Source organism: Buteo buteo, chromosome 7, assembly GCF_964188355.1.
Source record: "Buteo buteo chromosome 7, bButBut1.hap1.1, whole genome shotgun sequence".
Taxonomy (NCBI): domain Eukaryota; kingdom Metazoa; phylum Chordata; class Aves; order Accipitriformes; family Accipitridae; genus Buteo; species Buteo buteo.
In genome coordinates this window covers 46,013,382-46,037,363 of record NC_134177.1, presented here as the reverse complement: position 1 = coordinate 46,037,363, position 23,982 = coordinate 46,013,382, and the positions used below count along the sequence as shown (strand labels likewise).

The 23,982-nt window shown below is 48.6% G+C and overlaps 1 protein-coding gene across 26 annotated transcripts in view; it reads left to right on the top strand.

Annotated features, from left to right (window-relative positions):
- Positions 1-23,982, top strand: part of MSI2 (musashi RNA binding protein 2) — a 255,284-nt gene that overhangs the window by 153,338 nt on the left and 77,964 nt on the right. For all 26 annotated transcript variants that reach the window (XR_012651119.1, XR_012651122.1, XM_075033009.1 and 23 more), the window contains exon 7: positions 2,496-2,544. Coding sequence is in view for 24 of the 26 variants with exons in the window: in XM_075033009.1 (XP_074889110.1) it covers positions 2,496-2,544 (49 nt within the window). In the remaining 2 variants the exon portion in view is untranslated. The remainder of the gene's footprint in view (positions 1-2,495; positions 2,545-23,982) is intronic.

Genomic DNA, 23,982 nt, shown 5'->3' with positions numbered 1-23,982 from the left:
ACGGTGCTGCTGCTGCCGGCCACAGCTGAGCCCAGGAGAGGTTTTCGCACCCCGCAGCTCAAGCTTCAGCCTGCTGGGAGGGTTTGGGCTGAGACATGGCCGTGCTAAAGTGAGGTTAGAGTTGCGTCATGTCTCTTCTCCCCCTAACAGCAATACAAGCAGCCTTTTTAAAGTCCCCAGCAATGTCCTTGCAGGAGGAGGTGTCATTTTGAAATGACGGCCCTTTCAGCGCGGATCCAGCTGGGAGAGCCTGCGAACCTCCCTGGGCTGGTGGGACCTGTGCTGTAGTGCATCCAAGACCTCTGGGCTCTGGTATGGGATTTGGGGCAGAAAGGTTACACTGGAAAAGTTGCATGTTAAAACTTCTGCAACAGTGATTAGCATGAGGACAAAAGGGTGGTCAGCACGCTCGCGTGGACCCAGGCAGAGGAAGCAGCGATGTTCTAGGAAACAGCATTAGGTGCGACATGTAATTTTTGGTTCCGGTGAGGCCAAGACCTGTGAGAATGAAAAATAAAGATTGCTGTGTAAACGTAACCCCAGAGCAGAGATAAGCGGTGGTGGCAGGGTGAACAGGAGCTCTGTCCTTATCTGCCTTCTGATATTACTCATACTTGTGAATTTTCTTCCTTGGAGTGAAGAAAGACAGCAGGACAAATGGCTCTGTGCTTAATGTGGTTTGGATTTTTCAGTACATCAGCATCTTTAGGTCTAATTCAAGATGGGTATCAAGGAGGCATGCTGTTCTCCTCCTCCTCAGGCCATTGCTAACATTTTGCAAACCATTTTGGCTGAAAAAGCTAAGGACAAGTTAACCAGAGACAGGTTCTTAGATGAGTTTAGGCATAGTGTAAGGTTTTGCTGCACTGTACTTTTTTACTATATCCTGGAACATATTTTAGTCCCATAGTTAAGAGAGCTTCAAGCTGTGTTTTTACCACCTTCCCAAAATACGTCTCTGCTCAGCCAAGACTGAGATTGTAATTCTGCACAGAAGTAGGCTGGATGTGTGTTCCCCTACATAAGAGGACTACAGTCAAACTGTATTCCCTGAACCATGAATTTTATCCAGGCGGGAGCTTTCAAATCCTGCTGTAATTCCAGGATCACGTTGAGGCAACAAAAGCTGGCACAGCTACTGCAAGCGGTCCCACCTTCCCAAAAGGTGCCGCTTCTCTGCCCTCTGCAGCAGCCTGTCCCTTGCGTCAGCACAAGCGTTGGTTTAGCCGTGCCGGGAAACTGATCTGGCTTAAAACTAACCTGGAAGAGAAAGTGTGGTTCATTTTAACCTGGAGCGGTTCCCTGCCTTGATCTGCTGCGCAGACATGGTGGCAGAAAGGAAGAGGTCGGCACAGAAGCGGGCACGGGCAGTTGGGGTGAAGGTAGACCCTTTGGTGGCACTGTGTAAGGTGAAGAGAGCATTGTAAATCACTTCTCCTAGAATAAATTATTTATAGAAAAGACAGAATATAAGAACATGGAAGTATCATAAAAATTACTGGGGAAAAAAAACTTAACAAAAAAACCCCACCCCAAAACCCACCCCCACAGACAACTAGTAGAGTCCTTTAAAGAATAAAAGCTCTTCTTTAAAGATCTTCTCCCTTCCCCCAACGTCTTCTGCAATTTAGCAGTGATACAGGTTTTCATCAGCCCCTGGTTTACAACAGGGAATAGCAAGTCTGTAATTTCTTTCCAGAAAGATTGCCCAGGACACTGACCTGCCCCAGCTCTTGCAGCCTCTGAGCAACAGTTTAAAATGTGATAATGCTGGAAAATAAACCCCAGCACAACATCCTTCTAAAATAAGTGTAAAATTTTAGGTGTGGCTGCACAGATTAAATGGAGGTGGAATAAATCATGCAAATAGTAATGAAAGTTGAAAGCAATTTGGTTGCACTTCAATACGTTTCATCAGTCATCTCTCTTCTGAAGTGGAAATGCCAAGCCTGATGCGAATTAAACTTTCTCTCTCCTCCCTCTCCCCTCTTTCCTCTAGCTTTTCAAAAGGCCTTTTGAAAACCTTTCTTGGCTGACCAGATTTTACCCTGCTCCTACTTCTTGTAACCTCCTCATTCTCAGCCAAGACAGTGACTCTAATTTGGAAAAGTCATGGGCTTGATTTGCATCCACAATTCCTCTCTTGGCCCTTCCTTATCTCCTTAGAAAAGGGAAAAAGACTGAGATGAGGCACAGCCAGGGACCGACGAGAGGTGGAAGAGCTCCTTAGCTATTTGGCTTTTTAGGGCAACAAAACTTCTAATGTTCCCTTTTCCGCTTTAGGATCAAATGTCAGCTAGGACGGGAGTTGAAAGCAGCAGATTTACAAAAGGAAGAGCTGACTCTGAGCAAAAGCAAGGAGATCTGATGCATCATTTGTACCCGAGCTGAGGCTGCTCCTGCCTTTGTCTCCCCTTCCCAGTTTGTCTCGTGTGTCTTTGCGAACCGTGCAGCCAGTGTGTTAAAGCGTGCATCTCCCCGCTTCTGTCTTGCAGGTAGAGGACGCCATGCTTATGTTTGACAAGACGACCAACAGGCATAGAGGTAAGAGAGAACGGGAGCTCAGACATCACGTTTTGTGACAGCTTCTGCATGGTGAGCACAGCCAAAAATCAGCGTCAGCACGTTGACCCAGTGGCTAAATCCAGTGGTGCTAAATCAGCACAGCCATTTGTGTTTGAGACGGCTCCCTCTGTCCTGCAGGTGTTGCAGAGGAAGGGCTGTTTGGCATGTAATGCTACATGTCACGTGGATTTTCTTATTAGAGATGACTTTTCTGGTCAGTCTAATGACTTATCTCTGGGAGGACCGTTCTCAGGCTCTGTGGCATCCCTGGAGATAGTCAAGCCCAGGGAGCTGAGTGTGGGGAGGCTGCAGGGAAGCAGAGGTTTTGTACCAAGGTGGCTAGCATTAAATTAAGCTGGGCATAAGGCCAGTTAAGCTGAGACACCAGGAAATTAAGATGCTAAACCCCTCCACTGAGGTTTCGAGCGTTCTGGAGTTCTGAAGCTGAGGACTCCAATGATGGTAGCTCAGAATAAGCAGGATCTCCAGAAGAGGAATTTCCCTCCACATATTTCACAAGAGAGACAAGGTTTCATCAATGCTTGTACAGTTCTGTGAAAATGAGCTGAGGATTATTTTCAGTGTTATGGCCGTTCCTTTCAGTGGAAATAAATGATGCTCCTCTGTCTCTCAGCGAGCAGTTCATGTTATCGCTGCAGCAGAGACGCCGAGCTCCAGGCAGAGAGCGGCCTGGCAGCTGCTCTGTTCAGCTGGGAGTAAATGTACCTGGGCTCTCACAGTGGCACCCGAAACTGCACTGGGGACAGGCTCCGAGACCCTTTTCCCTTCTCTCCGAACGAGATTGATTTTATGCCACCGGTCTCCCTGCTTTAACACGGCGTGTGCTTGGAGGCAGTGCAGGAAGCCAGCGCAGCTTGTGGCTTCTGCCCCCGTGCGACAGCATGGACGTGTAGCCCCGAGGTTTGTCGTTTGCCCTTTGCACTACAGCCTCTTTGGGGGGGCTCTTTCGATTGATACGGTTATTGTCTCAGCCACAAATGTGTCAGCTACTCGGGGTGGTGTATGTAGCCCATTTGTTTAGGGAGGCTGCACCCAGCCAGGCAGGGATGGGAGCCCTGGGAACAGGAGAGGGGAGCAGCCCGGAGTGCCCGGCCACTGCCGCCTCGTCTTCGTCTCTGTAGCAGGGTCAGAAGACCAAACCTCCCAACTCTGAATTATTCACTGCTCTGATATTTGCCTTAACAAGCAACTTAGTGCATGTGGATGGCTGGGTGAGTCAGGCAAACCTCCAGGATAGCATTCCCTCCCTCCAGCAGTTCCCTCCCAGGCACTGATCCCTCCCTGAAATCGGGGATCGTAGTACCCTGGAAAATTCAGCAGCAGTGAGCAAAAGACTTGCTTGGAAAGATAGGCTCTTCAGAGCCAGAGTAGGCATGCGAACAGCTAGTGCCCATCAGTTTTGTAACAGGAACCAAGCATTCAAAACTCTTACATAGTTTGGAAAGTTCAACCCCTGACAACTTCCTTTTATATCCAGGGAGTTTTCCACCCTTCTCTTTGCAACCACCCTTAAACGGGCCATAAATACCCTTCTCCATTCAGGATCTTGGCACGTTGTTTGTTGCATTTAAGAGCTGTGTTATGTGTTGCTTTTGTGCTGGGCACGAGGGCCCCACGTCCCCACTCTGAAGTGGTCTGCTGGCAGCTGAGCTCAAGGACTACTGGGGAGCTCTGGTCCCAGCAAGGCACATACTCAGCAGATTTGGCCCCTGTGAATGCGTTTCAGCGAGTCTCCTACCTGCTTCTGTTTGTATTCCTTGTTTTCTTCTCTTAAACTCTTTCTTAACCTGGCAAGTTCACGCGGTGTGCATCGGATAGGCTGGCAACGCATCCTGGCGTTCATCTCCACGCCTTATCCTTTTGAGGCTTTTGCAGCCCGATTTGCAAGTCCCTGACCCGCGGTTTTGTGTCTCTGCCTCGCAGAGCAGGTCTCCACCATCCCTCTCCAAGGGCACAGGAGGCTGGAGGCACGGGGGACTCCACACGGACGGCTTGTCCTGGGGGACGTCGGCTTGTCCTGGGGGACGTCAGAATGTCCTGCAGCCCATTGGCAGGGCTGGGTGGCCCCAGCAGCTGCCGCGTCCCCAGATAAGGGCTCTGCTCCAGAGACAGGGGGAGAAGGTCTCCGTTTGCTGAAATGTCCCAAATCCTGGAGTTTTGATCCCACTGAGGCTCTTGGCTGTGCCTGTGGTGAGCTCTGTTCCTGCCCACCAAACTCCCTGGTGGTCTCTTCAATAGCTTGTGCCTGCCTTGAACTAGGCTCCACTGCCAGGGTAGGGAGGAGACTCTGCAGGGACAATAAAAACAGAGCGATGGTGTGTTAGTCCTTCCTTTGCTTCCTGCAAGCGAGACGCTCGTCTCTTCCCCGTGTACCTCAAGGTGATCCCTCCTTTGTCCCCGCCGGTGGCACTGTGCTGCTATAAGCACTTTCCAAGGTGCGAGAGCACGGGGAAGCGTTGGTGTTCGTGCTCTGCTACTGCTGAGCTCTGCTCTGACAGCTCTGGTTCGGCTTTTCTGTGCTCTTAGGGGAAGCTGGAGTAGTGTGCTGGGGAGCCCTGCTCTCAGGTGTGAACCTGAGCGATAAGCCCTGGAGGATGGATTCGTCTTTAAAAAGCATCTTTCCTCTGTCTTATCTGGAGAAAAAGTTCATAACTGCTGAGGTTGAGGGCTGCAGATTGAAGGGGCTCCTTAGCGGCCGTGAAACCTGTTGGGTTTTCCCACAAAGCGCTTTTTCCCCACGATCTGCGTTGGAAGACGAGAGGCAGCAGGTCTTCCTTTTTTACCCCAGGAATTCTGTGAATTTATTTCACTGGTTAATATTTTTTTTACAGACTGTTTTTTCTACATGCAAGCCGTAAAATTTCTCTTTGCATTAGCATCCTTCTGAAAGCTCCTAGACGAGATGTAAGGGGAGGAGGAACTAAGAGTCCAAAAGGACCAAAAGCAGACTGGCAATGCCGTTGGGTGGGGGTGATGTTACCCACACCTCCTGTACGCTCCACTGGCATCAGGCTCCGGACCCGGGTCTGTCCCCAGTTGCTTGTGCCGCCCAGGGGACAGGGTGGGCTAGAGCCCCCCCTCCCGACTTCTGGCAAATACAGGAGTTCTCTGGCACTCAGGAAGGTCAGCTCTGTTTGCGAGGCTGTTTCCCAGGGAACAGGCTTACTCTTTTGCTGGGTGAAGGACAATGCTGCTTATTTGCCAGGATTAGCCAAAATTCCTGCGAGCGGGTGAGGTGCGGCCGGTGCCGAGGGGCTCTGCTGCTGCGGCTGGAGCAGCTGCCAGGGAGGCATGAAAGTCTGAGCTCCGGGTCTTTACCTCTGCCAAGTACAGGTGGAAGGAAGAAACAAGTGTAAGAGGCAGAGTAAAGAGTCATCTTCATCTTCACCCTTGAATTTATCCAGTCTTTTTTGACATTTTTTCCTTCTCTGTACAGGTAGCTACCACTAATCAGACTAATAAACTGGCTAGTGGGCTGTTGTGATGAAGAGAGTTCTGCTGCATCGATTGTTCATAAAATCACCCCAGATTTTACAAATTGTGACATTCTGATTGTGTTGGAAACATGTTTAAAATGCGGTAGCATGCAGCAACAGTGTTAATGGCAGTTCTTAAAACCACTTGCGGGTTGCAATCTGTATCTTCAAATTAGCCAAGGGAAAGAGAAATGGCAGATAAAATATCCGTTGTGGTTTACTGTAGTTATTCTATGCCTAAAATAATCAACGTAGACGAGGGAAAGGAAAAGTATTAAAATTCACTCCCTACTGCTAGAAGGCAAGATAAATTTCCTTGCAAGCAAATTGAGAATATTTGTTAACATAATTCTGGCACGTATGTGTTACTTGTGTGTGCGTATGCTGGTAGTGTGTACCTCCCCTGCACGCGCAGCGCTGAACCAGCATCAATTAGTTAGTGGAAATGCACAGATTTAACCAGACACAGCAAGAGGGATTTTCAAAGCCACTCATCATTGAGCAGTTTTATTATTACCTTGGGAAGGCTTGAAAACCCCACCCAAAATAAAACTTAATGCCTTGCCAATGGAGCACATAACTTTTATAACATTAAAAATGTCATCAGGCTAACCATGTTGTTGCCTCTGCTGGTGTCTTTTTCTTTTTTAATGTCCAACTATTCCTGGATGTTCTCTAAGGAAAATAAGACTCAGAGCTATTGCATTTCAGGCCTATCTGTCTAGCCATATTAAAGGCAGGCTTCAAAATCTGTGAGTATTTAATTGAAGGAGCGGTTAATTTTTGGAGTATTGTAGGTAAAACAATCCCTAGCTTTACTGGGATGCAGTGTCTTCTTGCAAGGTTTCTCCTTCTGGCTTGGCCACTGACTTGTGATAGTGGGTGTGCAATGAACTAGCACTTACAAGGCAAATATCTCTGGGTTAGCTTAGTTAAGATGCTGTTTCTTTTTGGAAAGGAAGTGTTGGTAATCCTCTGTTTCTGTAGCCTGCGCTGTACTTTTGCACTTCTGTACAGGGAGCAAAACCACACACAAAAGTTCTCCAGGCACTCTGGAAGATCACTTTCATCACTTCGTCACTGCCTAAAATTTCATAGAGCTGAAAATTACTGGGTCAATCTTGAAAGGATTTAGTAATTGGAAAGAAAAAAAAAAGAGGGTGGTGTTATTTTGTTACCCTTGCAAAGTGCAGATAAAATCTGGAGTTCAGCATTAGTTATTGATCTTTGGAGTTGGAGGGAGCCTGGCAAGATGATGATGTCCTTCTAACTGCATTATGGAAGGGAGCTCCAGAAAGCATACCAATTTACTGCCGAGCAAGTGGAGCAGCCGGAGCTGGAGGGGCAGCTGCCTTGCCCTTGGGGAGTGGGCTCAGCCCTTCCTGGGCAGTGCACATTTGTGGAAGGGAAAAATGCAGTGAAGTGGAACATCTCCTGATAAATTGGTTTGGCAACTCCCCTTTCTCCCCTTTCTTTCTGCAACAGTTAAGCATGAGGGTAGAGATGAGTCAAGACAAGGCGGCGTATTGGTGTATTGGTTAGTTGTTGTAACGGGATGCTCTTGATCACAGCCTTAAATGCTCTCCACCAGTGTGTACTTGTTTCGTGCTTGCCTGTAGCCATCAACTGCCCCAGAAGCTGTCCACGGCATGCATCACGACAGTCCCACGTCTTGAACTTGCAAAAAGACACATAAAGATTTTGAGTGATTGAATCCCCCAAGCTGTAATTGCTGATATTGAATGCAATGCTATATGTTTTTCAAAGCCATTCAGCGCTCAGAGTTATTTTCATATCAATTAACTCTCTCGCATGGTTAGGAATGGCAGAGGGAAGCGACAGCATGGGATTTGGACTTCTTTAATCTTAAAACTAAACAAAATTAAAGAAAGGCAGGCTGGCTGTGCGATACAAACAATATTCTATGTGTTAGGGGTTAAAAAAAAAATCTCCAAAAGACAGGCATTGGTTGTGGCAGAGCTTTAAAACGACTTGATTTTTGCAGGGCTGAGCCGTCGGCCCAGCAGCTCCCCGGGGTGCTTTCCGACCAGGCTCTGCCGAGCCCCCGCAGCGCCCGGGGGGTGCCCACCCCGGAGCAGGGCACGCGGAGACGGCCGGCACCCTTGCCTGGCATCGCAGCAGCCTTCTCGTGGAGACACAGGAGCTCTGCAGCCGTGGGGAGAGCGGTGCGCCCGAGGTTTGGGTTTAATCTAAAACCGCAGAATTCAGACCGAAAAAGATCCGTGCGCCTCGTGCCACCGAGACGGCACGCGGGAGCGCGGGGTCCGCTACGTCCTTCCTGCGGTCTCCGCGCTCGAGGAGGAACGTGAGGGTCGTGCTTCCCGTTTGCGCTATCCCTGCCTAGCAGATTTCAGTGCATAAAAGTAATTGTCCAGGTGGAAGCAGTTGGCGTAATGGTTGTATTTATTGGAAGAGACAGGAGTGATGTTGTTAGTGAGATACCGTCTGTGCCTCGGTGAAGGATGATGCTTTTCTTAGGAGAAAAATAGCCTTTTGTGTTCTGTCCGGCTGCCAAAACCTCAGTTTTGTCGTTGACCTCTGAAGTTATAATTGACATTTTTATAGATGAGATATAAATATAATTAAGAGTCGCTGCAATTATTTGTTTATCGCCATCTCCCTCAAGTAAGGCAAGATCATGTGCATTTAAAAATACATCCCCTGGCAGTTTTGAGTAGAGTATTTAAAATATATAGAAATAATTGCCTAATTTGGTCATTTTCAGTATAGCTTTTCTTGGCAGCAGTCTGGCGATAGTATCGAGCATTTTGAGGACAGCTTGGAGGGAACCTTTCGTCTGCTCACATAGTTTTGCTTTTAGAAGAATGGGGCTAAAGCTGCTGTTTGCCCAGGTTGGACCTGTAGGATTTTGGAAAAGCATCCACAAACACAGTGGTGGTATTTTTTTAGAGCATAAAGTGCTTTAAGGGCTTTGGATGAAAAGTGTGACATAAGGTATAAATGGAGGCAGTATCATTGTTATTGCTTTCCTAGATGAGACACACTTTTATTCCCTTGTCAGTTGTATCGCTTCGTAAATGGCACTCCAGAGAGTGCAGTTGTTTTGAGGGAAGCGCTCGCTCGGCTCGGCCTCACGGCTCCTTACCTGGTGAAATTCATCCCGGGGACCTGGGGTTTGCAACACGGAGAGAGACTTTAACCCTTGGTGCATAGAGATGCAGAGAGTTTATCTTCTGCCAAAAGCACAGAGGATTGGAGGGAGGAGTAGCTGCAGACAGGGGGTTTTAGCAAATATTTGCTTCGAAACTTCACGAGGGCTGTGCAAATTCATTAGTTAATATTATTTACCATTTACAGACCTGTCAATGCAAGTGGTGATGGCTGAGCGGTAATACCGTCAGTCATACCTATCTATTTAGATTGCAGCTATGACATGTGCCATATTAATATTTTATATGTGTATGGTTTTAATATTACATCCTCACTTATAAATATTCATGTCATAAACCACATTAACGGCTGTGATGCTGAAGAGCAATATTCACACCTCTCTGCTTCACGTCGTGAGTTCACCTCCGTCCCGGGTGAAGCCAAGGTAGGAGTTGGGATGGCTGCGGCTGGTGAGACGGACCATGGGAAAGGGGCTCATGGTTTCAGCCCCGCTCTCGGGGCCGGGTGGCCACGGCACACCAATTTCCCGTTTGGCATCAATTTAGCCCCCTTAGCCTCTGCATCGGGCGCTGGGGACCGTCAGCATTAACCCCCCAGGGCCAGGGTGACAGGCGCTGCTGGGGTGGTGGCCTTCGCGTGGTGGCACGGCAGTGGCCCCAAGCTCGACAGGCTTGGTGCTGCTCCCTACTTCGGTGTTAATAAACACAAAACAAAAAGGAAAAGCTGCCAATTCTTGGATCCATCTCCCTTGTCTTTTAATTTCCTGGCCAGCGCGTATTGCTGCTGCATCAGGGCACCTTACGTGAAGTGTAAAAATAAATGCATTCAAGCCAGTATGAGCCCTGCATCCCAGTAGACTCTGTTTCAGAATAGCAAATAAGGCTCCTGGCCACGCTTTTCAAGGCGATTATTGAACGTCTCGGGTGGTTACAGTCATTCTGCCCCCAGCCTCATGCTGGATAACGCCACCTGAGGCTTGGAATAATTGCCCAGCTATGTACTGTCTGTCATACCTTATTGCTTAATTTTATACCAGTAATGAAAATTACATCCAGAGGAGGAGAAAGACCGAACAGCTGCACTGGCCGGGACGCACCAAAGGAATAGATGTGTGCAAATGTTTTCTCTAAAGAAGGGGAGAGGCTCGGCTTGCCAGTAGCACTCGGGAGATGGCTTGACATTTTTATTTTCTTATTTAACAAACAAATGCAATAATAATAAGAAAAAAATCCCGCCAACCTCCGGTAAAGGTTGCAAATGCAGCCCAGCAATTAGTTTGGAAGTCTCCAGTTACATAATCAGACTTTAAGGTAAATATCAACTTAAAAGTATATTGTAAAGGACAGCAGGTTTGTAAAACTCATTTGTATCTTGTCTTCATAGCTAACATCTAAACAAATTATTTAGTTCCCTCTCCCCAGAGGGAGAGCCCTACACAGCCAGACCTTTTTGACCTTCTTAATTTATCCAGCCTCCTTTCGATTAGCCCTAATCCAGGTAGTAACGAGAGGAGACGTTGGCTGAAAGGCTCAGTCCTGGCGGCTCTGCCTCCGCACCCTCTCTGGCACGGGAGGCGAGGTGAAGGCAGGCGTCCCTGATGGCCGGCGCTGGGTCACTGACAGCTCTGCAAAGTGGGTGTCAGGCACTAATAAATGCAGGAGACAACATCCTGATCTCGTTCCCCTGATGGAAATGGCTGCAGGAAGGGAGGATCAGAGCCAGAGCATAAAACCTGCAGGAAGGAAGAGGCGTGCAGGAGGAAATTTAGCATTTTCTCTGTCACCTGTATACAGAAGATATTAAATAGCTTTTCGAATACCAGTTAAGCTTTCTGATATTACTGGGATGCAATAAATGATGGTTTTGCAGATCGTCAGAGGCTGATAGCCAGACGCCTCGGATGGGAAAGTAGAGAGGCAGAATGATGGGAGATGGCAGCATTGGTCCCGCAGAAGGTGTCTGTGTGGCGTCCAAGGCTAGACATAGGCAGGACCACAAGCAGAAAACTGGGAATTTCCTTCCTGTAGAACTGCGGTTAACAGTCACTGTTAAAAAGAAAAATCTTCCCATTCACTTAGTACTGAACAGTATCAATAACTTAATGCAATTAGACTACAGTCGTATTGGAGAGTGCAAAGTAAATCAGTAGAGTCTTTCCCAACTCTGACAGGTTCTTCAGGAAACGTAAAGCAAGAGTTGTGCAAATATTTAAGAACTTATTTAAAATTAGGGTAATGGTTCAGTTGTACTTGCAGAAAGTCAGTATGCGTGAGCTCTGCCAGGATGAGTGCTTGTGTTAGGCAACGTAATCTTCCCAGCTGAAACTGTGTTGGGAAGACAGTGAGGTCATTTCAACACAACTTCAGTTTGCCATCTTTATTGTCACTGCTGAGCAGCCAGTTTGAGTGACAGATAAATTAGCAAAAATCCTGATGAACTATGAATGGAAAGAAACCCTAAATGCCGTGAATAAGTTCTTGCTTATGAATCTACTCAGCTGATGAAACCAAAACCCTTTTGCTTCCCAGAAAGCAGGAGCGAAGTGATTAGCAGGTAGTACTTCAAGTCTTGTGGGACTATTTGGAAATGTTAATTGAGGAAAGGCCAGAAACAGGAGGAGAACAAAATGCAACATTTACATAGACGGGCAGTCTTAATACAATGAGCAGAATTAAAATCAGCGTGGTGACCTTGAGAAAATAGGCAGCTACTCGCAGCATGCCCGTGCCCAAAAATGTGATATGAAAATATTGAGACACCGTGCAGCTTTCACTCCCCGGTGTGTTGTTTTCTTCTCCCAGTGGATCGCTGAAAGCCGACTGGGTGAGTCCTCTCAAATAGGCATTGGGGGGGGGTGGTTTTTGGGGGTTTGTGGTTTTGGTTTTTTTTTATATCTGTGCTTTATATCTGCTAGTTTTGATAATAAAGCTTTTACTGAAGGAGGGCAGGACGTTCCCAGCAGCCTGAAGGGGCTGAGAGACCATGAGCCAAGGCCATTCGATGTCCCAGAAAAGGGGCTGGTTTGCCTCCCTGTGCCCAGCGCAGTCCCTGGAGTAAATCCCCTGGAGCTGCCACCTCGCTCACGCCTGGGACCCAGATGCTGCTGAAGCCTTTAATTTTACAAGGTCGTTGTCATATGTAAAGCCTCCTGGTGATCTGTTTAAACAAAGAGACAACACATCCCCTATCCCAAATATCTCAAGATTCAGCAGAAATGTGGGTTACACAAGTGATGCTGGTAGTGCAAGGGAAGGGTTTCACCCCTGAACCTCCTGTTCAAGCGGGCTCTGCCGTGGCATCTCTCCCTGCTGTCCTCGTCATCCCCGGCTGCGATTCTGCTTTTCTGGGTGTTTATTTTTAAGTGTTGGTAATTCAGGTGGGGGATGCAGGTCCAAGCTGTAGGGTGCACCTGCGCAGGTCCATGAACACGTGCTCCTGCCTTGCTGACTGGGGTCGGTGTGCTCGAATGTGTGGCCGACCCAGGCCCTGCTCTGTGCCTGGGGAGCAGAAATTGCTCCCGGGCTTGTTTTTGCAAGGCAGAAGCTTCGAGTCACTCTGCTGCTGAAGGAGGGCTTGGCAATGGGGTGTGTAAATGGAAACGTTTCTACCCTGCAATTAACGGTTTACAGCTCTTGCGTGGATACATTCCACCTAATCAATCCTCTTGTATTAGCAAATTAGAAGCTGTTAAAATTACTAGCTTAGATATGTAAAATGTGTGCCGCAGTAACGCTGTGTCTGGTCTCAGGGCAGGTCCCGCAGAGCTTTCCTCACCTCCTGCTCCAGCTTTCGCCAGCCACCGGTTTACTCCTCTCCCCTCCTGCGTGCCCTCGCCTGCCGACTGGTTTGACTGGGACAGGTAAAGGCAGGCGGCTGCCTCTGCCCCTTTGCTGTCTCGCTCCCTGGAGCTTTTGCAGCTCAATCCCCTGCACATCCACGATCCTCCTCTGCCTGATTTCGGCATTGCGGCTCCAGCCTGGGGATCTCGGTCCCGTGGGAGCCATCTCACGTTCGCAGGGCTGGTCGGGCGTGTGGGAAGAGGCAACCGTCAGTGCGGGCAGTGGTTTTTGCATGGGAAGCTGTCCAGGATTTCACAGATGAAAATATTCTTGCAGAATGGGCCAAGAAAGCCCATTGCTTTTCTCTGGTTTCCCCTGATACAGCTCTGGTTTTCTGCTGTGCCGGAGCAAAGCTCTGCGGGTGTTTGGTGCTCCCGGAGAGCCTGCTGACTTCTGCGAGTGGGAGAAGGTACAGGTCATCGCAGTTCTCCGCAGCCCCAGCGTATCTGCCGGCTCTCCAGCCGGCGGGGAAGCCGTGTCCCTGCCCTGTGTCACCGTGGTGGTTTTCAGGGAGGGTTTGAGTCCTGCAGCTCCTTGCACAGAGCCCTGCGGCAGTCGGCAGCTCTTAGCTGAAGGCTCGGCTGCATCCGTGTATCCTGCATTTCAGGGGCTTTTCCACCAAAAAGCCAGAGAAAATTGGAAGCCCTGAACTGCAGTTAGAGCCAAGTTCCTGCCCTGGGAATTGAACAAATAGGAGCTGCAAGGGCAAACAGTTTGCTGCTGTAAATTGTCGTGTATCTGTTGGCTTTGATGAGCCCGTGGCAAATAGCTGCAAGCGAAGGGCAGAGAGCCTTGACTCGCACCGATGGTACGAGCTGACAGCGTTGTGCTCAGCTCCCGTTTTGTTAGTAAGGACAGCACCGATGGCTGGGCTGTACCTGAGCTTGGCTTTGTCCTTTGCTTTGCTGGCTCCTTCCCACTTGCCCAAAAGGGCAAGGATTGATTTCTGTAACTCTGCCTTCACCTTCCCACCGGCAGCAAGGGAAGAGCAAAAGGTCTCTAAAAAGAGTGATTCTTCCACCATTTCATCTTCCCCTTCTTTCCTCCCTTCAACTGAGACCCTTTCAGCTTACTTCCTCCAATATCTCACGATCCAGAGTTTGTGGCGGCAGGCACAGCCTCCCGGGGCACGCGGGGCGTACGGAGCGATGCCGGGTGGGTTGTGTTGGACGGCGCTCGCACAGGGTCCGTGCCATTTTGCATCGGTGCCCTCTTACCTGCACTTGATAGCGGTTTTCCCAAAACGTTAAGTTTTGACTGAAGATTTCTTTAATTAGGTTGATTAATATGTACTGGCAAGGAGTGATTTTGCTTATTCTGGGTGTTTTTTGTATATCTAAGCTGAAGTAAGAACATCTGGCACTTTTTTCGCTGGATCCAATAGAATAAGTAAGTTGAAAAACAGCTTCTTTCAGAAAACTGCAGGTTGGCAGATTTGGGTTGTGGGTTTTTTTTCTTTTTAATTTGAGTGTTTTCTGGACCAGAAAGAGTACCTTCAACTAGTGTAATAATTCACAGATTGTTCTCTATTTTAAAACACCTATCAGTGCTAACAAATTCCTTAATTCTCCGCTTTGGAAGAAGACCAGGAGCAAACAGATACAATACTACTAACCCTACGCAGCCCTCCCTTGAGTGATTTCAGAGCTCTTTGCAGGCACGTGGTGAATTAAGCCTTGCGTCGTCCCAGCGAAGCCGGTAAGGTGCGGGGATGCGGGGCAGTGAGCTGACTCACCGAGTCTTTGACCAGGGCACCGTCCCTCCATATCTTCTTAGTGGGACTGTCGCTGGCCCCGGTGTAAGTCATTTGAGAGTTGCGTGGTTGGCTTCAGTTGGAGCTTCAGTTGGCTCTGGCGATGGAAACCACCCTCCTCATCCATTGCTCGAGTCACACGTGAACACACGTGTTCCAACAGCGCGCTCAAAATTAGGGCAGGATCCGAAGGGAGTAAGCCTGGCAAGAGAATACGCTTTAAGCATCGTTGTAGCAACAAATATTCCCCCGTCAGCTCACAGGAAGTTTGGATGAGCTAAAAATCACTCAAAGGTGCTGGAGGCGGGTTTGGCTTTCACAGATTTCTCTGTTTCTGCAAGCCCATTTCCCTCCGTTTAGATCTCGGCTCTCGACGCCAGCCTGTCCCTGGAGCGGAGGGTTTGCTTCCCTGCTGCTGGCAAGCTCTGTCCTGCGTCCTGCAGGCACAAAGAAGTAAAAACGTTTGTCTCCCTCCAGTCTCTGGAAGTTCCCTGCAACTGCAGGAAAACAAAAAACCAAATCAGATGACAAAAGTGTAGGATTTGTTTTCTTGCAAATGAGCAGCCCGTTCCCCCCCTCGCGGTGGTGCCACGTAGGTTCTCTCCTGGCCGTTCGGCTTGATTTCACCGTGTCCCTCGCGGGGCAGGGGCACAGAGTGCTGGTCCTGTACCCGGCCCTGGGGTTCAGGAGGGTTCGGAAGCGGCACGAGGGTGGTGGGAGGTGGAGGTGGGCTGATAACCTGCCTGGCTGCTCGGGGAAGGAGCAGCTGCGAGGGAAGATGGGAGCAGCTGTGGGTATGAAATTAGTCATTCTATGAAGAAATGGATTTGATAAATAATAAAACAGTGGTATTAACAACAGATGCTTTCCAGGTCAGATGACTTTGATAAAAGCATCCAACAGCCGTGGGTAATGGTATGAAAAATATGTATCTATATTTATAGATCTATCTATATGAAAAGGCATATAAATAAGCACGTGTTTGTATATAGATATGTGTGTGTATATGCTCACGTCTAAATGTACCTGGCGTTTTATTTCTGTTTTAAAATGACAGCGGCGGCGGCAGCACTGCTCCCGTTCTTCGCAGGCTTTGAGACTTGCCGAGAAAACCTGAAGTCTGATCAATGTCTCCCGAATTTGGCACGCTCACTCCCCTCCTCTCCTCAGCACCGGCTCCATTTGTTTTTATATTCATCCCTTTTCATTTTGATAACTGTTGTGATTTGTAAAATACTATGCCTTATACAATGTTTCCTTTATGATGATTTAGTACGCTCTTCTTATCTTTCACCTTAAATCTTTGATAAGAGCATTTTAAAAATGAAATTGCTACCTGACACCGTTACACACTCCTGGCTGGCTGCCAGCGGAGACGGGCGCTGCCGAGGAGGAGAGAGGTGAGGAGAGAGGCTTGGAAAACCCTTCCCGAAGAGCACGGGAGCTGGGCTGGGTCGCAGGTGGGATGGAGGAGGCTGAGGAAGAGGAGGAAGCACGGTGGGACCGGGCTGTGCCCTCAGCCCCCGCAGCAGGGACCTCCCAGACACGGTTGCGTTCGTCGTGGCGTGGTGAACGCCGTGCTTTTGCGTGGGTGGATATTTTAGCAGGGGTCCTAGCTGTGCCAGCGGTGGCTGAACGTTTCCCTCTCTTTTCTCCCTGCTAAATTGCTTATTAGTCTAATTGACTGTCATCGCCGCCGCGCTGGAAGCAGAGGGAGCACCTGGGGGAGAGGCAGGAGGGTGACTGGGCGGTGGGGTCCGGTTGTTTTCCCCTTGAAGCCGTAAAAGCGAACTTTGGGATTGTGGTGTTTTTATAGGGTGACCCAATGTTGCTTGCGAGTTTCCGGCACGTCCAAGTAATTGAAATGTTTTTGGATAACTGTTGGTTGTGCCTGCTGAATGTGATTTATCAGGGGAAGGCATCAGCAGTGGGAATATCAGTAAATAGAACTGTCTGACATGGCAGGTCATTTTTATTTTAATATAGTAGATTTAATGAACTCTTGTCTTTATAATTCATGGTACTTGCCAAATGCATCCATTTCCCCTCCGTAATGACGTTAGTTACAGATCTGTCCTTCGTTAGAGGCTTTATTATGGCTGGCAAACTTAACTCTCTCCGAGTTGCAGTGATACATTCCCGAAGTCAAAAGGGTTATCTCATAAACTGTTGCCTTTTACATGCAATACTATTAGTAATAAACATAGCCAGAAACTTCCCCGAGTAGTTCATGCATTATTAATTATTATTATTATTATTGAATCTCTTGAAAGGTCATTTGCAAAGACCTGTGGTATGTGTTTGCCCCGCTTATTGGGGGCACATTTATCGGCTGTTACTGCCGTGACACCTCTCCGGTAGTTTGTGCGTGTTCAAGTGTGTTTAGGTCAGAGCCGATAGCAGACCTCAAATCTGCTGTCAAGTGATTTAATAGCATTTGTGTCCAGCCTAACCCAATCTATCTTACCTCGCAGAGAAGAAAAAAAAATAATCCTGCATCAAAATTACTGCTTTTGGAACTGTCTTGTCTCTTTTGAGTAGGAACTGGAGACAACTAGACAAGCTTCAATGAAAGCGAATAAAGAAACATTACTTTCTGAACACAATCTTCTGTTACCAGTCACTTTTCAACAGACATTCAATCAAAATGCTAATAGCGAAGGCAACAAGGGAGCGAGGTTATTGTAATACTAATTGATAGGCTGCAGGGATGGGTTTTGATAAGTGCTGTTGAAGATATATTTTTGAAATATGATTCTCTTTAATTACAATGATACTAATAAAAAATGAACAAATGATTTAATGATAGTTTTCTAGGTAATGGCTTGAAGATTTTTCTTCAAGTTATTTTGTAGGTTTTTTTTTAAACCAGAAATTACGAAAATCACCTTAAAAATAAAGCCATAGTGGAAGGTAGTGACTTTATCTAGACTTGCATGGCTACTTTGCATCAAAATTAATACTGTCAAATCTGAAGTCTAGAATAAGAAATCCAGTCATTTATTTATACAATAGACTTTGCTGAAAGCCTGTAGTTGAAGCCACGTCGCATGTAGGAATGCATTTAATATCTAATGCTTACAATAATTAGGATCAATTATGCCAGCAAGGATTTTAAAATACATTCTGAGGGAGGGGAAGAATGGGCTGAGGGGTATTCACTAAGGTTTTAAAGAGCATCTGGGGTAGCGGATCACGTTAATGGAGCTTATTGACATTCAGTGATGGGAAGCTCCAAACGAAGACCCGTTTTCCCGGTGCAGCAGCAGCTGATTTTCCGTGTTCTCTGATGGAAGGGAGAGCCGTGCCGATGCTCCCGCGGTGCCGGTGGGGCTCCCAGCCAGCGCCGGCCCCATCGGAGCCTCTCCCGCTCTCCGTGGGGCTGGAATCCTGCCTCCTCCGGCCCCTAGGAAACGGGAACACAGAGAGAAAGGGCAGCCTCTGTTTCAGCTAATTTTTGATGAATTAATTGATAACAAAACAAAGGAGGGGTGGGGTTTTTTTGGGGGGGGGGGGGTGTTTTGCTTTTGTTGATGTGGGTGGGGGCTCTTCCTGGGGCAGGGAAGGATGATCTCTCCTGCCTTTCAATTTGTCAAGCTCTCTCTCAAAGATCTGCCAGAGAAGAAAGGGTAATTAATAGGCTTGAAGTCATTTCCGATGTGTCAGTATTTCTGCCTTGCTTCCAAGTGATAATGTTCACTGGCTCGAGGCCTCCGGGGAGCCTTCCATCTTATTAACTTGTCTAGGAGAAACAGTGAGTGGGGACAGCTTGGGCCAGTGGGTGACATGAAATAAGGATTTGTGGTGTAGTGAGCTGTAAACACGGGGGCCGATTGAGTAAAAAGTGGAAAGGAAAAAAAAAAAAAAGGAAGAAAAATGCATTAAAAAGGCCGCTGGTCACAAGTACATACGATGGGGCGGGGGGGAGGGTGCACTTTATTTAGGGCAGCCTGTACCCGACCCATAGAGCTGGACCTGCGGCCGTGCTGTGTCACCCGCGGCCAACGCCGGCACGTGCCGAACTCGGGTCCTGGTTCTGGTCGGGGAGAGAAGCCGGCGCTGCCACAGCCGGTTCTGTGTCAGACGCGTCGCGGCGTTATTTTATTTTCACCGGAGGTAAAAGCGGAGGTTTGGGGCCGTCTGGTGGTTTTGCTCTGTCGTCTCTGGCGCTGGCAGTCGGCCGCCTCCGCGCCTCGTGGGCTGGCATGGCCGCAGGCGGGGGAAGAGCCGTCTCCAACGCCGGCAGCCGCCGCGCCGGCACCTCCTGCCTCGGAGCAGCCGAGGGTTTGCAGAAGTCGCGTGTGATTTTTAGGATGCTCGACTTGAGGCGCTGAAAAGGGACCTGTTTTTCAGGAGGCCGAGGGCCGAGTCCTTCTCCTCATCGCTTCAGTCTGTTTGCCAGGTCACTTGGCAGTTTTCCTAGCTTTTCCTAATCGCGTTTGAAAACTCAAGTGTTAAACTTAGGACGCTTATATGTGAAGACACCTTCATTCTCAGAAGAACCACAAGGATGAAGTAATCCTACATCACGTGCAGAGCCTGAGAGGCTGGGACACGTACCGAGGCTTGCACCATAGCGGGACGGAGATGTGCAGCAGGACAGGAGTGAAGTCCCCGCTGCTGCCCTGGGTGAGTGTGCAGTGCTGTGCCTCGCGGCTGGCTTGCGGAGGGGAAAAAAGACCCTCTTGCTCCATGTATCTCAAAACCTGCTCTTTGGAGATGAAGCTCTGCATCCTGGATTTCCATCCTCCTTGGTGCGTGTCGATATATATTTTTATTTTTTTTTATCCCGTTGTTCAGCACAAGACCAGCCTCCCGCTTCCTTCGCCTCTGTGCTGTGTCGCCCGCGGGACGTCGCGCATCGCCTGCCCTGCCTGGGAAGGGAACGGGCAACTGCGCAGGCTGGGTTTGGAGGGGCAGTGCCTCGTGCTGCTCCGGTTGTCCTGCGACAGCTTCACGACAACAGAAGCAACGTTATTAGAGGAAAGCAGCTGTGTGAGTGTAGTTGGCAAAATAATTTTTGGTTTTTGCCCTAACTCCCCATTGTTTTAGAGCTTCAAGGTCTTGCTTTGGAAGGGGATGCACAGGAGAGGAGAGATTTCTAGTCACTGCGTGTATTTGATAACTACACCTGTAATCACAGGACTGTGCCAACACAGGATTTTGTCTAATTGCTCTCCCCCCCATCCCGAGTCCTGGTGAGATTTTGTTAATTAGAATTAGAACACTTAAAAATAGAGATTATTTTTAGACTGTTTTCCCAATTATCCTGTATGATGTAGAAAGGAGGTTGGATGGGATCTCAGTTTTCCCAGGTGCAGGAAATTAACGCTCTGCCCAGTACAGGGCCTGACTCCCTCAAGGCATCCCCCTGTCTCGAACGGGTTTGTCCTTGCAGCAGAAGAGGTTCAGACCCTGTAGGGCAGCAGGCAGAGAGCTCAGCTGGGCAGCACCCGAGTGGGGTTTCTGCAGGACTGCAGGCTCTCTCAGGGCGAGAAATAAAGTGGTTATAGGCTGGTTCTGGTTTTTGGATGTGCTGAGTTGCCCGCTTGCCTTTGGCTTCAGTAAAAGCTGCAAGACACCCTGGGAAAGAGGGAGAGAGGGATGAGCGAGTCATATCCGTAAGTTCATCAGGGTAAAACAAGGAGGAGATGTCTTGGAGCGATGTTCTGCACAGCTGAGCTGATGCGTCTTGCGCAGTGTTGAGCATCGCTGCTGTTGGAGCTCTGACCTTCATGACAGATGTGGGCTTACGTAAGGGTGATGCTTTATCTACATATTTAACCGTCTTTGCTTTTCTTGTTTTGTTTTTAAATTCTCCTTCATAGCAAAAGTGCAGGAGTGGTTTCATGAGCTATTAAAGAAAAGCACAATGGAGGCAGCGCTGGTCTCCACCGCGTACAAGCTGTTCCCTGGAGATTGTTCCCTTTTTTATTTTTTAAAGTAGCAAACCTTGGCGTTTTGGGTCACTGGGAAGGAACAGGATGTCTTTCACATATTGACAGGTTTTTTTCTTCTCTTTTCTTTTCTGATCTCACTCCTGTTTGTCAAGCTCACTTTTCATTTTCCAGAGAAATGATTATGACTAAACATCTCTGACAACCTCTTTGCAAAGTGTGAGAAGGCTACAATGAAAAAAAAAAAGAGCCACCTCCAAGCTCTTCAATGATTAAGCTACTTAACTGGCAAGTTTTTCTCTTCTACTGCAGAGCGTATTTCTACACAATGGAGTTCCCCTTGCAAGCACTTATTAGGGAGGCACTAGTATAATCTAATTAAAATTTGTTTTAATATTCTGTGAAAATTAAAACTGAATCCTTCCTGTTAGAAAGAATGACCGTGCATGTATTAGTCCTCTATGTTTTGTTGTTGTTGTTAGCTTATTCAAATATTAACAGTGCCTGCATGCTCAAAATGATAGTTTGCGTCCATTAACAGAGCTTAATTCTCAAATTAAATGATGAACAATATATAGGAATAGGTGAAAGCTGGTTGCTGGGTATCTTTTTTTTTTTTTTTAATGCTAATGTTACTTCCTGGAGGTAAATAAGGGGAGGGGTTGCTGTGCAATATTATCGCTGTGAAATTAAACTAAAGTCTCATTCTTTGAGGATGGAATTTAGTGGCTGAAGGTTTACTCTTCATCTGAAGCTTCATTCTGAATTCTTCCAGCTAATTGCCTGCTGATTAGTTGAGAGACAGGCATTGCTAATGTTGGCCTTGAGCGTCACGTTATCTCCTGCAAAGTCTTAGACTTGTAGCACCAAGTGGGAGGCTTTGGTGGGGCGCGGGGCGTTGCTGCAAGCGGACAAGAGGACAGGGTTTTCCCCGACGCCCGTGTTCCCTGCACGGCCGGATTGGGAACCCAGCTGCGGAGACAGGACGGAGCTGCCCGGCAGAACAAGCCCATCCATTTTCTTATTTTGCTGCCTGTCTCCTGGGCTGCTGCTGGTCCCAGCCCTGCTCGGTGCCGGCAGGAGCGCACGTGCCCAATTTTGGGAGGCCTGCGCTGTGCGGAGCCGTTCTGCTCGCTGCGCGTAGGTGGCAGCAGCATTTGCACACCGTGGCTGCCTGTTTGTTTAATTCACTTTACATTTTTGCATTCATTTACAGTATTTTTTCTCTTTTTTTTTTTTCCTGAGAGTTTTGAGTTCTTTCTAGTTAGAGGACCTAGATAGCCAGGGTAGATGTATTTGGTACGCATGTGGAAATGAAGAAAGTGCTGACCTCCAAGTAACAGGTAACAGCAACTTCCTTACATTTTCTGGTCAGACTTAATTCTTCTTTGGGGGAAAGTTTTTTGGGGAGAAAAAAAATACGGAACTTAAAGCTGCAATTTATTTAAAAACAAACAAACAACCAAACCTTTTATTCTTGCACTGGAGGTGGAAAAATTACCAAAATGCCAAAAACCCCTCCAAATATCTGAATGTTTTCCCCTCTTTCCCCAGCTGTCTTTCTGAACTTGGTTCGAAACATGCTGAAAATATCTCTGTTCCTGATCTATTGAAAGTTTCCATTATTGACTAGCAGAAAGGCTGCTTTTGTGTGTGCCTCGCTTGTGGGCAAAAGATAATTTTAAAAAGCACCATGTTTATCTGGAGAGAGCAGCGTAGTGAGGCAGGAGCCGCAGGCCAGCCGCGGTGATGGATCGGAAACTTTCTCTGCACAGGGAGCAAAGACGGGAGGATCTGCCGTGAAACGGGTTACAAAAAACCCCTCGGAGCAGGCATGGGGCTTGGCGAAGTCCTCGGCCAATGCTGAAAGCGCTTTCACAACTCGGGCAGGGCAGCAAAACCCGGCGTGCCCCATCCCCTCGGGATCAGCGCTCTCCAGACCCCTACTCCCTCCTCCTCCTCCTCCTCGGGCAGCCAGGCACTAATGAAGCTGTACCAGGCTGGAGGGACCCGTAAACAGCGCTCTGTAGCGATGGCAACTCGAGAAACAAGAGCCGCGCGGAGTATTTGGAAGGAGAGCCCTTATTATTGAGAGTTTAAAGGGAAGGTGCTTAAAAACGCAGAGAGGCTTGGCAGGGTAATTAGACTTGCTGCGCTCAGAGTAAACGTATGGCTTCATGGAGCGTTACCGGCGTGTCTGGCCTCTCGCTAAGAAAATACAGAACCGCCGCACAAAGAGCACGTCAAACCCCGGGCTGGGGTGGTGCTGACACCAGTGGGTTTTCTGCCATGAGCTCCTGGTTTACGCTCTTACCGTATCAGCCCCCTGCGCCAGTGGTCCGCCTGCTGCCGTCAGCCGGTCTCCTAGCGTGTCTGTAGACTGTCCCTGCTGCTTTGGGGGGGAAAATCTCAGTTTTTCTTGGCCAAAGATAAGGTACAGATCAAAGCCTAAAACTTGCACCTGGGTCCGGGGGCAGGGAGGATCATTATGTACAGGTCTTGGGCTTAGTTTGCTGGGAGTTTGCTTCTGAGCTCAGCATTGCTGGTGGTTCCCAAATTTTTTTTGTGGCCCACCTGCACATGCGCTGCGAGTTCCCGATGGCCGAGTTTGGATATTTTTAAGTCAAAATGCAGCCAGTTAATGAGTTACTGTGTGGTGGCTCGTGCCAAGTCCCTCGTGCCCTCATCCCTGCTGAGCTGCTCTCCTGCATCGGGCAGCCAAGAGGGAGCTCGTGCGAGGGTCTGGCTTCAGCGTTGCTGCTTTATCGCTCGGTGCCCGTGGCAAACGACCTCCTCGCAGCTCCATGCCTCAGTTTGCCCATCTGTGCTACGTGGCCAGTAGTGACGCGCTCACTTTTTGTCAACTGCCTGGAGCTCCTTAAAGGAATTTAACAGTGTGCGGGTGCCAGGCAGTGTTAAATGAGGAGAAGCAATGTGGTGCTCGGGTGGAGGAGGTGATTTCCATCGAAAGCAAAGGACCATTGGCCTCTGCCTTTCATCTTCCAAAATGGCACAGTGAAACGAGGGCTGGTGTGGAAGTGAGGATGCCAGACTGACAGCCAAGGGACCAAAGGCCTCTTCTCATCTTCCTCGCAGACCGAGTGCAGCCAGGCAGCGAGCCTCCCGCCACGTCCCGCCTGCGCCGCGACCTGCCCTCCCTGCGGAGGAGAGGGTCACTCGGCTGCGAGGAATCCCTGTGCTTTCCTTAGACAGCCTGCCCAGTCAGTCTCCAGCTCCTTTCCTCCGGCTCCTGGCAAGGTTGCCAATTACTTCCCTGC